This window comes from Delphinapterus leucas, chromosome 4 (genome assembly GCF_059928025.1).
Source record: "Delphinapterus leucas isolate spDelLeu-1000000601 "Yukka" chromosome 4, BTC_Dleu_Yukka2, whole genome shotgun sequence".
In the NCBI taxonomy this organism is placed as follows: Eukaryota; Metazoa; Chordata; class Mammalia; order Artiodactyla; family Monodontidae; genus Delphinapterus; species Delphinapterus leucas.
This window is the reverse complement of record NC_143132.1, coordinates 1,334,292-1,347,770: the sequence shown is the minus strand read 5'-3', so window position 1 is coordinate 1,347,770 and position 13,479 is coordinate 1,334,292. Positions and strand designations below refer to the sequence as shown.

General features: G+C 63.0%; 1 protein-coding gene across 1 annotated transcript; it reads right to left on the bottom strand.

Annotated features, from left to right (window-relative positions):
• Nucleotides 1-1,480: 1,480 nt before the first annotated feature.
• On the bottom strand, nt 1,481-12,660 carry POFUT2 (protein O-fucosyltransferase 2). Its single transcript, XM_022596906.2, has 9 exons — nt 12,483-12,660; nt 10,902-11,152; nt 8,822-8,966; nt 8,123-8,233; nt 5,647-5,713; nt 3,905-4,030; nt 3,431-3,611; nt 3,156-3,279; nt 1,481-2,134 (listed from the first exon to the last, which is right to left on the bottom strand). The coding sequence occupies exons 1-9, from the start codon at nt 12,611-12,613 to the stop codon at nt 1,981-1,983; spliced, it is 1,290 nt and encodes a 429-aa protein (XP_022452614.2). The 5' UTR covers nt 12,614-12,660; the 3' UTR covers nt 1,481-1,980.
• Between the last annotated feature and the right edge of the window lie 819 nt (nt 12,661-13,479).

The following is a 13,479-nucleotide window of genomic DNA, read 5'->3' as shown; positions in this document are numbered from 1 at the left end:
AATTCCAACGATGGCATGACACGCTCCAGACAGGCTCTGACGATGGCCCTCCTGCGGCCTGCCCGGCACCCCGTCAGACACGGCAGAGCTGAGAGCGCGGGGAGGCCTGGGGCCAGGGAGGCCCACGAGGCCGCGGCTCCTCCCATGTCTCCCCGTCAGGGCAGGGGTGCGATGCCCGGCGATGCCCGGATGCCTCCTCCTCCTCCGGCCCTGTCCGCAGTCACGGTCCCCACCTGCGGCCCCTCCCCCTCAGCCCTTTCACGCGGCCAAGACCACAGGCCCCGGGCCACGTCCTTCCAGCAGCTGAGACGCCACCTCCCGACCACCCGCCCCGCGTCCGGCGGCCCTGACAGCGTCACCTGGAGCCCAGCTTCCAGGCTGTCCCCCGCTTCTCCGCAGACCCCCAGTGGCCCCTACCCTCACTGCCCCTTGAGGCTCACCCCTGCCCCCTCCGCGGCGTGGCCCGCACCCCCTCCCGGAGCTCCCTGCCTTCCCGCCGCGCGCCCTGCCCTCTAGGGTGGGCTTTCGCTGGCTGGTCTTTCCCAGCAGGATGTAGCCCCCAGGGAGGCTCTACTGCTGCCCCCTCGGCACCTAGACGACAGCAGTTCTCAAACCTGTAGAACCGCGGGCTCTTTCCAAACAAGCCTGGCGGCCAACGTGCAAAGAACGAAGAGCTGGAGGGGCAGGCTGTGCCAGGCCGGTGCCTCCACGATGCTCACACCCGTACACACAGACGACGACAATGCAGCTTTTCTTAAAAAGGAAGGTAACGGTCGAGTCCAGATGCTTGGACCAGCGCTCGGCCGAAAGAGAACACAGGGTGGGAAAAAGCACCGTTTCTAGAAAACGTATTTTATTAATACTTGATGTACAAACAGACAAAGAATAAATATCTCGCGGTTTCACCCGGCACGGCGGTGACACCACAGGACCCCGCCATGTGATCAGGGCCTCTCTAGAGCTCAGGAAGGAGACACGGGGCGGCTGCAGCCCAGACTCATGGGTTCTGCAGGGGTCGCCAGTCACCCCAGGTGTCGTGGGAAGTTGGGTGCCTAGTTGGAGGGGACGGGGTGGGGCCCCAGCAGTGCCCTCACAGTAGCTCCCTCGTGGCGGCTGTAAAGTCCCAACACAGGGCTCTGTAGACCGGCCTCTGCCCCGCAGCAACTGGTCCCCAAGGTGCCTTCCGAGGCTGGAGTGATCCCGCTCCTCTCGGCCGCACCCCTGCCCTCGCGCGGGGACCACAGGGGCTCCGAGGACGAGCATCTGGCCACCCCTCGTACTGCTGTGGCCATCACAGACCAGACAGTCTGGACAGCTGGACGGACCCTGCAGACCACCGGCGGGGGTCCCCTGTCCCCGTGAGCACACAAAGCACCGGGACTCGCCAAGGAATGTTCCGATGCTCTGACCCAGGCAGTGGGGGACGGACGGGGCCGATGCTCTGACCCAGGCAGTGCAGGACGGACAGGGCGAGGGCATCACAGGCCCCCAAAGGCCTCAGACCGGCCCTGTGATGTGGTGGTTCGCCCACCGTCCAGCTGGCACGGGGTCCCACATGGGGAGAAGGGCAGGACCAAGGGCCCTGCTCTGTGGCACAGGGAGTGTCAACACTGTGTCCGCCGCCCAGGATAGGAGCAGCCCAGGCGCCAGGCCTGCCCGACGCTGTGGGAAACCCTCCAGACCAAGGTCAACAAGGACAACCCGGCACCTCCGAGGCATCACGGGGCCCTCGCTGGCCGCGGACACACGGTTCCGGATCTGGAGCCAACAACCCGCATCCCGGGGAAGCGGTGGCGCTGGGTCACGGCAGACAGGTGGGCCTGGGGAAGGCAGGACAGACGCAGCGTGGCTCCGCAGGGCTCCCGGGCCTGAGACCGGAGAGGGGACAGCCTGCTGCCCAGCCGGGGGGTCCCTGCCCTGGTGGGGACACCTGTCCTGAGGGCGGCTGCGAGCCCTCGTGTGGGGCACCCGCGGGCCGGCTCAGTACGCGATCCTCCAGTGCGTGGGCTGCTCGCACGCCTTCTCCTCGTCCCCACAGAACCGGTTGTATGTCGTCTTGGGGTCCAACCCTAGGATCTCTCTCTCCTCGTGAATTCGAAAAGAGAACGTGGAGACCGAGGTGCCGATAAAAAACCTGCTGAGAAACGTGAGGTCACCGGGGCTGCGGAGCAAACCCGCCAGCCACGCCCACCCACGACCCCAGGCGCCCGCCCGGCCCCCCAGCCCAGTCTCCTCGGCCAGGGCTCCCCGTGGCCCACCGCCACCAAGCGGCCTGGGCTGCAGGAGCCCAGGGGCCAGGCTGCGGCCACCGCAGGGGCTCTGGTGACAGGTCCCGCACCGGGGGCAGGCTCAGGCCACTGCTAGACCTTGGCTACTCGGGGCAGGGGCTCAGGGCCAAGCTTAACCTGCCGCGCAGGCCTTCCCGCTGAGGGCGGAGCCGCAGCCGGAGAAGGAAACTCCTCTCCAGGGACGGCATCTTGGAACACACGTGCCGGAGGTCTGCTTCCCGTCACCGCAGGGCCTGAGCCCAAGGCGGGCGGGGAAGAGCGAAGCCCCGAACCCCGTACCCCCGCCCCCCACCAGCAGAACCTCGGGGCCGAGGGGCAGGGCCCAGAGCACAGGGCGGGGCTGGGGCTGCTCCCTGCACCCCTGGTGGGGCTGAGTCCACCCTCAGCCCTCTGCTCAGCCTGGAGGAGGTGTCCCCTGGAACGGGACAGGGCACACCTCTACCTGGTAAACCACACACGCCCCTGCACCCAGCACGTCTGAGGATTCTGGAAGGAGAGGGAAAATCACCTACTCTGCTCTGATTTTCCACTTTACTCCAAGTGCCCGACTCACCCCAGCCCTGCTCTCCCAGCGCCGGTGGGCAGATGAACCCGAGGAACCCCCGAGGCCCGGGCCCAGGTCCCTGTGGGCAGCTTGCCTCCCATGACAAGGACGGGACACTGGGCAGGGTGCCCCGCGGGTGCCCGAGATGTACCTGGGGACCAGGACTCAGGGGCGGGCGGAGCGGGGATGGCCCTGCCCCCGAGACAAGACGCGGCAGAGGAGAGGCCCCGGGTGAGGCAAGGAGGGCAGAGCCGGTGGTCTGCACGTGAGGACTCAGCCTCGGACACGCGCTAGGTGTGTACGCGGCGGGAGGAGCTGCTCACCGGGCGTGCGCGCAGACCCACTGGTCCACGATGGCGACGCCCCCGTCCTTGTAGAGCTCCAGCTCCTCCCACGTGGGTTCGAACCGCACCATCTCGGGCAGCAGCCTCCGGAGCCCATCCAGCTCTGCAGGTGCATCACGGGAGGTGACGGGGCCGCAGGAGACATGCGTGTGCATGCGCTCACACTGCAGGACCACAGGGGGAGGGGCGAGGGGGACAGAAACACGACCCCCTCCCATTAACTGTGGGAGGAACAGGCGGATGGAGCCATGTACCCTTCCTGGCGGCGTCCGTGGCCACGAACACCCTGTCCAGCTGGTGGGTCTTCATGAGGCTGCGGATCCTCCTCGCGGCCCCCTCCAGGCTGGGCACGTCCTCCCTGTGCCCCCAGGTGAAGTCCTTCCTCCTCAGGTGGACACCCAGGTATGGGCCCCCCAGCGAAGAGCCCAGCTGGACCTGGTGGAGGAGGACCAGACAGGCTGGTGCCGATCGGGCAGGACGCGGGGGGCCTGATCGGGTCCATCTAAGGACCGATTACTGGCTAACGTCCCTACATCTGCACAAGGACGGGGGCTCCCTGTTGATGAGCAGCATCTCTGGCACCTGGGGCAGTGGGGCCCGGCAGCCCTGTGACAGACAAGGGTGCTCCCGTTCTGCCCTTTCCTAAAGGAGGGATTAGTTGTGAGGCATCTAGAGACAAAATGCATCCCCCCGCCCCCCCCGCCAAGGATTACAGAGGTGGGGTCTACCTTCATCTTGGTCCAGTCCTCCTCGAAGGGGATCCTGTCGGCCGCGTCCGTGGAATTGAGGTACCTGCTCCGGAACTCGTCCCCCACGGCCCGCAGGTGCTTGGCGAACACCATGCTGCGCCGGGTCTGCAGGTGCAACAGACCGTGAGCCCCCGCCCCGGGGTCCCCGCCCGTCACCCCTCCCCCCCCCGCCCCGGGGTCCCCCCCATCACCCCTCCCCCCATCACCCCTCCCCCCCCACAGGTGCCGAGGGGGGTCACCACCCTTCAGGGCTGGTAGGGACCACAGTGCTGTCATGAGGCACAGAACCACCGTGTCCACGTTTTGACACTTCTGCGCTTCTGCAACAACCCGCCCAGGAGGCACCCAGGTCGTGAGTCCAGGGAGCAGGGTCCCACCTGGGGGCCTCTGCCTGCCCAGCCCGCCCACAGGAGGCATCCATGACCCCCAGACAGGGCAGACCCTGAGAGCTGGGGGTCAGGGGCTGCGGAGGGGGCATGACACCCATTTCCCCAGGTGGAGGAAAGACCAGACAGGCTGAGGCTGGTGACGACTGGGCGGGACTTGGGAGGCCTGACTGGGTCCATCTGGGGACTGATTACTGACCGACGCCCTGCAGGGACAGGGCAGGACGCGGTGCAGGGGCGGACCTCGCCACACGCGGGGCTGCCCTTCGTCATCGTGAGTTAGGCGCAGAGATTACAGAATACCCACTGCACTTTTCTGACAGCAAATACCGCGTTTTTCTCTTTCAAGTATCAGCTGTCATAAATAACTAGCCTGCAGCTCAGTCAACAGGCCTGGGGGCCCTCGCGGCAGCGACCACGCCCGCCGTGCGGGGGCTCCGTCCACACCGGCGGCAGAGCCAAGGTGCAGAGATGCAGGGAAACCCAGGTGAGACAGGCGCAGATCCCCACGGGGAGGGGAGAAACCAGGCTGCAAAGTATCTGCCTTGAGGGAGCTCAGTGCTCATTTTCAACTCAAGAAAGCTGTAATTTGCCTAAACGCTTCTACCTCACTTCAACCACGCACAAATGGCCCTTCTAAGATCAGTTTCTGCACAGGTCCCAGGACCCGGGGGAGCATGGGAGCCGAGCAGGGCAGGCCCCGTGTCCCCTGCAGCCCACCCACCCTGATGCCCCTGGAGGCTCCTTGGCCCGGCAGAGCCCCCGACAGGCCAGGCTGACTTCACCCGGGTCCCCACCTTGCAGCCAAAGGCTCTTCTCAGGGAACGTCTGACGCTTTTGCCAAACTGCTGCACCGGGCCCCCCGTTGGCAGAACTGCGCCTCTCTTTTCCAAACCAGACGCCTGACGGTTAAGACGTCCCCACCCCCAGGAGGACGGGAGAAGCCTCTCGCCCACCTGCCTCCCTGTCACCGTCTGTGCACCCAGAGCCAGCGCTTCCCCCTCAGGGCAGAGCCCGACTCCACTATCAAGGACTCGGGGCGCAGAACGCCCCACCTTTCAATGCTGAGGACACACAGCCGGAGCTCTAATTCCAGGTTCTGAATGCGTCAGCAGGAAAGGACAGCCGATGCAGTGCAGGAGGGGCCCGGGACGCCCCAGCCCGCTCCCTGGAGCACCTCCTTGGGCAGGGGCAACACTCACTGGCGGGCCCTCCCCCACGCCTGCTAACAGCCTCATCAGGTTAGTCAGCAAGGTGGAAAACAAGAGCTGCTGAGGGTCTTGGGTTTTCCAAGACTAAACACATGTACAGAGATGCTTGCCATGCAACACTCACGTCCCAGTACTCCTTCCCTCCATAGTGGTCGTGAAGGAGGTTTTCGGCTCGGTCTAACATCACGGACCTATTTTTAAACAAGAAAAGAAGGTTTTTATGTTCACACGCTCCAGAGAGCACTGTCATGTGGGAGGCCCTGGGCCAGGGAATGATCAGGGATGAACTCTGAGAGGGTCAAGCCTTGCTGGGTCGCCTGGGTGCGTCTGGGCAAATCTCTGCTGAGCCTCTCACAGGCAGCTTGCCTGTAGAAGCTTTCGACTCCTAAGTGGCTCTAAACATTGACGGACACTCTCCTGTCCCAGCCGCTGAACTGGCTGAGCTACCAAGCTCGACCGTGACTCTCAACGCAAAACACCCCACAAGTAAACAAAACATGAAATTAGCAAACAGAACCCAGCAACACATTCGAAGGATGACACACGTGGCGAATGGAGTTCACACCAGGAATGCAAAAACGGTTCAGTATTAGAACATCTGTGGCTTAACTCATCATGTTATTGGATAAAGGGCAAAGCCATATGATAGCTACCCCAAAGGAACAAAACTCAGTGTTTACTCTTATTTTTAAAAATCACCTTAATGAAACAAACTCCTTATCACGTTTGTATTTCTCCAGCCAAAGCCAGCCCCTTCTTAAAGGAAGGCTCAACTCCCTCCTCGCAAAGGGAGGGGCAGGGAAGGTGGTCTGCCTGAGCGAATCAAGCACCCTGAAGACTCAGCACACGTGGAAAGGACCCTCCAGAAACAGGCCACGTCTGGGAGGCGGCGGCCTGCGTCTCCCCTGGGGTCTGAGAGCAGCGCGTTCCTCGGCGGCACACCTGACAGTGCTGATTTGCTGCAAGGCCGCCTGCCCTTTCCTCACTCGTCCTTATTTAGCAGCTCTGCCTGTATCTGACCCAGCCCTGTACTGACTGACGTGACTGATGTCCTACAAACGCCCCCCTCTCTGTGGCTTGTCTTTCCAGTTTGTTAACGCTTTCTATCGATGGACAAGACTTATTAATTTTAACGTAACTGAATGTATCCATCTTCTCTCTCTGGTCAGTGCTGTCCACATCTTGAGTTTGCTGCATGGTGGGGCTCCCCCCACCCCCGTCCAGCCTCGTGGGTCTCAGCGCCGCCATCTCCCCGCTGTCAAGCCCCCTGCGTCTCTCTTAAACAGAGGGGCCTCCGGGCACAGGTCTGTCCTGGCCTCAGCTCCCCTTACCCACAAATGGGACTCAGAAGAAACGGTCCCACAGCCCAAAGCTTCGGCCAGATCTGCTTTTGAAATGCGAACAGCTGTGAGATGAGTAACGCGGGGCCCCAGCAGCCTCATCCCTTACGAGGAGCTCGGACCCACCGAGCAGAGAAGACGGCTGCTGCCTCCGTGGACCTGCCTGCGTTTTGCTGACACAGGCCCGGGGGGAGCCGGCCTGGCGTTCTGGCACACTGGGGCCGTGCTGGGACAGTCTGCACCTTCCCGGGCCCCGGAGAGCACAGGAGGCCTGCCCTGTGCGTGCGCAGGCTCAGGGACACTGAAGGTGGCTAACAGGAGGGGCCCTCGCAGGGTCCCCATGTCCCCAGCAACTCACACCTGCAGGGAACTCCTAGGACACCTGCCTAGAAACCAAGCACGAGCCCCTCCTGAGGAGCTCGCCTGGCGCACCAAACCCTGCCACTCGCCTGGAACCCCAGCCCTCCCTGCTGACCCTCTGGTGGCAGGGCAGGCGGGCGGGGCCTGTGTGGCTGGTTTTCTGCTTCCAGGCGGAACCGGCCACGCAGACACACTCCCAACACACGAGGCCAGGAGCAGCCACCAGGGCGGTGTGTCCAGGAGAGGCCTGAGCTGTTCCTCTGACCACTCACAGCTCAGGCTTCGAGGAGGCCGGGGAGAGAGCCTGATTTCAGGGGTGGTCCCGAGGGAAAGCACTCCTCGCCCATGTGGAACCTCCAAAGCCAGCTCCGGGCTGCCGTCCCAGCCCCAGTCACTCAGTGGTCACTTCAAAACCCTCCTGGCCCCGCTGGTCCCGCTCTTGTCCCGGCCCTCCCCCTGCTGCAGCCTCACGACCCCACGGCCCTCATCCCTGCCCCTCTCTTACTGCCCGCCCCCTGCCCCTACGCCCGTCCTCACGCCCTGCTGCATCCAGCAGGCCCCGGCTTGCCCCACCACCTGACAGGGCCCCAGGGCACGATCCGGGTGTAAATCCGACTCCACTTCCCACCAGGGGTGGGACCAGAGACCCCCGTCGTGAGGCTCAGAAACACAGCCGCTCCAAGCAGCACCGGGAGGAGAACAGCCACGGCCGCCCCGCCTGGGGACTCCCCTGGAGCCTAACTGCCGGCCCCCCTGGCTCGAGAGGCAGCAGTGGGGGGTGGCTGAGGTCTGACCCTCCAACGACGCCCGCGGGCCAGCCGGCAGGACGGAGCACAGGCACACACAGACACGCTCACACGTGCCCTCGCACCAGCCATCACCCAGAGACCACACACTCACCGTGCGGACGTGTTTCTCAAGAGCACAGGGGCGATGATGGAAGCCGACCCCTGAACAGACAGACAGGAAACGTTTAAACCCCGCGTCTCTTCATAACCCCAAAACCATCCTCTGGAAAACAAGACCCACGGCACCCGGTTAGTGTGGTTCTTTTTCCGCGGGCAGTAAGTGAAGTCTGGACGCACGGCCTGATCTGGATAAACTCAGCTAGTTCTCTTAGTTCACCAATAAGTTTTCACAACTTATTGGTCGTGATCACAGGTAGTGGCCTTGTGGAAATCTTTAAAGAAACCACAAATTTCATGTGATCTCATGAGACCACGGAAGCTGTCTTCAGGAACCTGGACGGTACGATGACAGGGAAGCAGGGGCGGCCCGGAAGCAGCCTGGCGGAGCGAACGCTTACGGGCCAGGGCCAGGTTTGCCAGTAACTGTCCTTAAAGCAGCTGTGCTCTCAGGAGCTCCGCAGCTGCTCCAGGTCTAGAACCGGAGTACTCTGGTCCCCGCGTGGGGAGCGCTTTGGGCGGGGCTGGGGAGGACACAGCAGCACTTCCACAGGCAGCTCTTCCGACGGCAGCTCAGTCTGGGGTGACAACACCACCACGACCACGTTCAAGCGCGTTAAACAACACGGGAAAAGGTAAGTGTGTCTCAGCCAGGTATTTCTAAACCAGCCTGAGTCCCCGAACGCGGTGGTACCTGTAATACTCGTGCTTGTCCTGCGAGTAAAGGGGTGGCTCGATGCAGGGCCGGCTGTCGATCTTCTCCTCCCAGGCCCCCTCCTTCCAGCCCTCTGCATAACCTTGCAGGACATAGACCTGGTCGATGAAGGGCCCGCCGGACTCTGCAGGAGACAAGGACCGACAGTAACGGTGACCACAGCACACACTGTGGCGATACAGAGGAGTACTGTATTTAACGCCACCGTCTTCCCAGACAGGACTGGAGGAAGCTCATAAAAGCAGAGATGATGGAACAAGTGACCTCGGGACACGGGGGTCCCTCAGGGGACGGGAGGGCTGCCTGGGGGGGCTGTCCAGGAGCCAGCATCTCCTCTGGGCCACTCAGCACCCCAACCTCTTACAGCATCCGGCCTTGCCTGGGCCCCCTTCTCTTTCCAGCCACACCCCCACATCGCTGTGGGCGGGGCCAGTCCCCACGATGGCCGCAGGCTGCCCTCGCTCTGCCCCTCTCCTCTCCTGCAGCTGCCCCCCCGTGATGCCTGGAGCCCATGGGGGTGTGCTCCTTCCCCGGGACCCCTGAATAGCTGCCCCGCCTGGGCCATCCCCTCCGGGGCTCGTTCTTGACCCGTGAGGCCACTCAAACTGCATCTCCCCAAAAAGGATGCCCTCCCAGTCCAAGGCCACCGCCCCACACTCCACACCCCTTCCTGCTTTCTCGTCCTGAGGCTCTGGTCACTGCCGCGAGCGCTGCATGTCCCTGCCACTTACTTATGCTCTGCCCCCGCCCCCAACAGGAGGCCCCGGAGAGCCGCGGCCTGTGTCCCTCTCACCCACTGCTCCTCCCACACCTGGAGCCTCCCAGCCACGACTCAGCGACAAATGAAGATGTGCTCACAGGTGCAACGACGGAGCGCACTGACGAGAGAGCCACAGCGAGTGAGCCAGTGTCTTGTCCACACTCTCTCTGGCTTGGGCACGAGGCCCGGGCTCTGGGCCTCCTACGGCGGGGCGGGGGGGATGCAACACCGGGGCTGAGACGCCGGCCTGGAGGCCTTCCGGGTGTGACGCCCCATGCCCGTCCCCTCTGCAGCGGTAAACCTGGGCTGGTCAAGGCGGGTCTGCCACCTCCACAGTGTCACCCGGGGGCTCGGTCTCCACCCCCACTGCCCGGCTCGAGGGACACGGCCTGCAGAGCGGCAGGGATGACAGCCGTCTGCAGTCACTAAGCACCCCTCGTGGCTGAGGCGCCAGGGCCCGCGCAGACGAGGCAGAGCCTGCTTCCCGGGCTGAGTCTGGTCAGGAAGGTTGCTCCCCAGCCTCAGGGTTTGCCTCCCCAGCAGGAGTGCGGACGGCAGCAGGTCGTCCGGTGGCCCTGCAGCCACAGCGGAGCCCCACGCGGAGAACGTCCCCGCGGGACAGGGTCTGCGGTGTGGTGAGAACAGAACCTGACAAGGAGGACGTGTGGGCCTGGCCTCGGGGGCAGCAGCGACGCTCAGGCCGCCAGGCCCTCGCACAGCAGAAGCGCGAAGACCGCCACTCGGGAGCTGTGACTCGCTCTCCCGGGCTGCTCCAGGGATCTGGGCAGAGGTGTCCCTGACTGTTTATGTCTTCTAAACAAAGCAACAGTGAGTTCTAAGTACCTTCATTCTAGGAAACCTTCAACCCTTTCCTCTTAAAAACATTAAAATGAGAAGGCTGTCCAGAACCACATGAGACAGGATGTGCGGTCACACTTCTCCTCCAGCACCCAGCCAACGCCGCGCACGCAGCGTGTTTTCCTTCAGGTAAGAACAGCCTGGCCTGCACAGGGGAGGCCTGTGGTCCTGCCCCCCCCAACCACAGCTCCAGCTCACCAGGCGGCCGGGGTTCTCAGAGGCAAGGGGACACATGGCTCACATGCTTCAGATCTATTTCCCTAGAAAAACTATGGAAAGGTCAAAATCACCGGCAGCGGGGGAAACGGAAGCAGGGCCCCTAGGCAGAGCAAAGGCCCAAGAGGAGACGCGGCCCAGCTGGCTGAGGGCTCGGCCGGGCCTGACGTTCACGCCCAGGCCAACGCCCGCGCGGCCCACTTACAGGACCGCCGCCCGCCTCACCTGCAATGAACTGTTCGTACTCCATGACGGGGATATTCCTACTGAGACTTGGAAGATCGAAAAAGTCGGACCAGGGAATCCGGACCTGGCGAATGTCGGGGCTCTTCCAGTGGTAGAGGCGGCCCCAGGGGGGCAGTACCAGCACCCACTCCTCAGTCTTCAGCAGAGTCTTCAGGAGGGAGGCGACCCGGATGTACACGTCCCTGCGGAGGTTGAAGCCCTCCGGGGGGTTGACGTCGTACAGAAGATACCTGGCAGGGAGGGCAGGAGAGTGCTTCTTCAGGGCCGGGGCTCCGCACAGAAAACCCAACACCCCACGTCCACGGCCTAGCGCCCGACTCCAGGCACGGTCAGTAGCTTCTGGTCTGTAGTGTGGAGAAAGCGGCCCACCCGTTTCCAGGGGACCAGTCACTTAAAGAGCCCGCAAGTAGGAGCAGAAGACATCTCAGCATCCGTTTAACCACCAGCAATAATGCACAGCTAAGACCAGCGGAGTCTCGCAGCCAGAATCTGAGCACTCCCCCTCCAGGGCTTCTCAAACCTCTTGGTCTACAGACCCCTGCACACTCTTAACGGTGACCGAGGACCCTAAAGGCTACTGTTTATGTGGGTTAAATCTATCGATGATTCCTGATTTAGAATTTAAAGCAAGAACTTTAGAAAAGTATTTATGAATTCCCTTAAAAATAACAAAAAATAAACGTATTACCTTTATCATTAGTATTTCCAAATTTCCAAATGAAAAATAAGTATATTTTTCAAGACAAAACTCATGAGGGACAAGAGTGGCACTGTTTTTAATTTCTGCAAAAATCTCTTTTTGGTCTGGTGATTGCTGGGTTCTCTCGTCTGCTTCTTCATTCCCTGTGTTATGGTAGCACAGGCCAGGTGGTCTCTGGTAAATCTCCACAGTAAACTCTCGAGAGAGTGTGGGCAAAAGACCTTTCTACGAAAATGGCCTGGCACGTCAGGGATCCCTGGACACACTCTGAGAACGGCTGCCCTATGTAAAGCAAGACTTCTCTACACAAGCCCCAGGCAGGAGACCTCAGCTTCTGCTATGTCCTCACCGCCCCCTTCTCTGCAACTCCGTTACTGCAAACGAGGCCATGCTGTGATCCCTGGCTTGAGCCTCCAATCCCCCAAGCCTGCCAGGAAGAAGCCTATCTACCATCTTGACATCCCGCACCCAGCAGTCTGTTTTCGGTCAAGCCCTCAGTAACTGCTGAATGGCACTGACGCTTGTCTCTTATCCCTGAGACTTGTCTATGAAACAACCAACACCTGGATGGGACGGATATTCTCCTGCAGGTAAACAAAGCTGGGCTTTCTTAAGAACCGCCCCATTCGAACATCTGATTCGGGGGCTCCTCGAACTCCAGGCAAGGCCCGCATCGTGTAACAGGCGCCCCCGGCCTGCGCGGACCTGCAGCCTGCCCTTCCGGGGGGCTCGCGGCCCCAGGCCAGGGGTCCCGAGAGGCGAGGGGACAGCGAGGCTCCACCGCTCCGCCTCCCGGCCCTCCGAGCCCCGCCTCCCGGTTCGCCGGGTCCCTGCCCACCGGCCCAGCCGAGAACGTTTACCGTCTGCGGGACGCCGCCCCCGACAAGATGTCGGCTGCCGACTGGCCTGGCCAGAACTCCTCGCCCGAGGCCGAGGCCGGCGGCCAGGACACCGCCCCGAGGAGCAAGCAGAAGACGCCGAACGCCGCCATGGCCCCGGGCGGTCACGTACTTCCGTTGGCCGTGCCCCGCCCCGGAAGTGCAGCCCGCCCTCGTGGAGAGCGTCGTCTGTACCCACGGCAACGCCACGGGGCCCACCTAGGGTATGAGTCCTGCTTGATGCCGAGTCGGGGCGTTGCTGCGGCAGAACGGGCGGAGCCGCTGGGGGCTGAGGCGGGGCCCGACCGAGGGGCGGGGGCGGGATTGATGGGCTGGTGGACTGGGCCGGGATGTGGGCGGGGCCGAGACGGGGGCGGGGCTGCGCGGGCGTCTCCTCCCGCGGGCCGCGCCGGGTACAGGCCGGGGCGGGGCTGGCGCCGAGGGCGGGGCCACGCGGCGTGGGGCGCAGACACCTTCACCTGCGGGCCGCGCGGGCCTCCGCCTGGGCTCCGCTGCTTCCCCTCGCGGCAGACGCGCACAGGGTCAGCGTGCGGGCTGCGGAAGGGCAAGCCAGAAGACTGACCCAGGCCCGCACGGCTGGACAGGTGGGTTACTTGAGCCGCAGATCCGGCAGGCCCGCCCGACGGATGGGTCCCAGCGACTCCAGCCAGTGCAGCCACCTTGCCTGTCAGGGCTTCACTCTCTGATGCGGGCACTGGGGGGCCGTATGCAGACCGAAACCAGCTTCCACACCTGCTCGCTCGCCACAGACCAGACCAGACCAAGGCCCCTACAGCCCCCTGGCCCGGGAAAGACCACCACGGGGGCTCTGGGAAGTCCAGAAGCCTCCAGTGTGCAACCCCCCAGCACCCTGAGTTCCCTTCTCCAGGGACACAAACAAAACCCACATTCCATCCTTGGACAAGACTGAAGATACCCCCTTACAGACCTACATGTTCTCTCCAGGATGGGTGGCCTG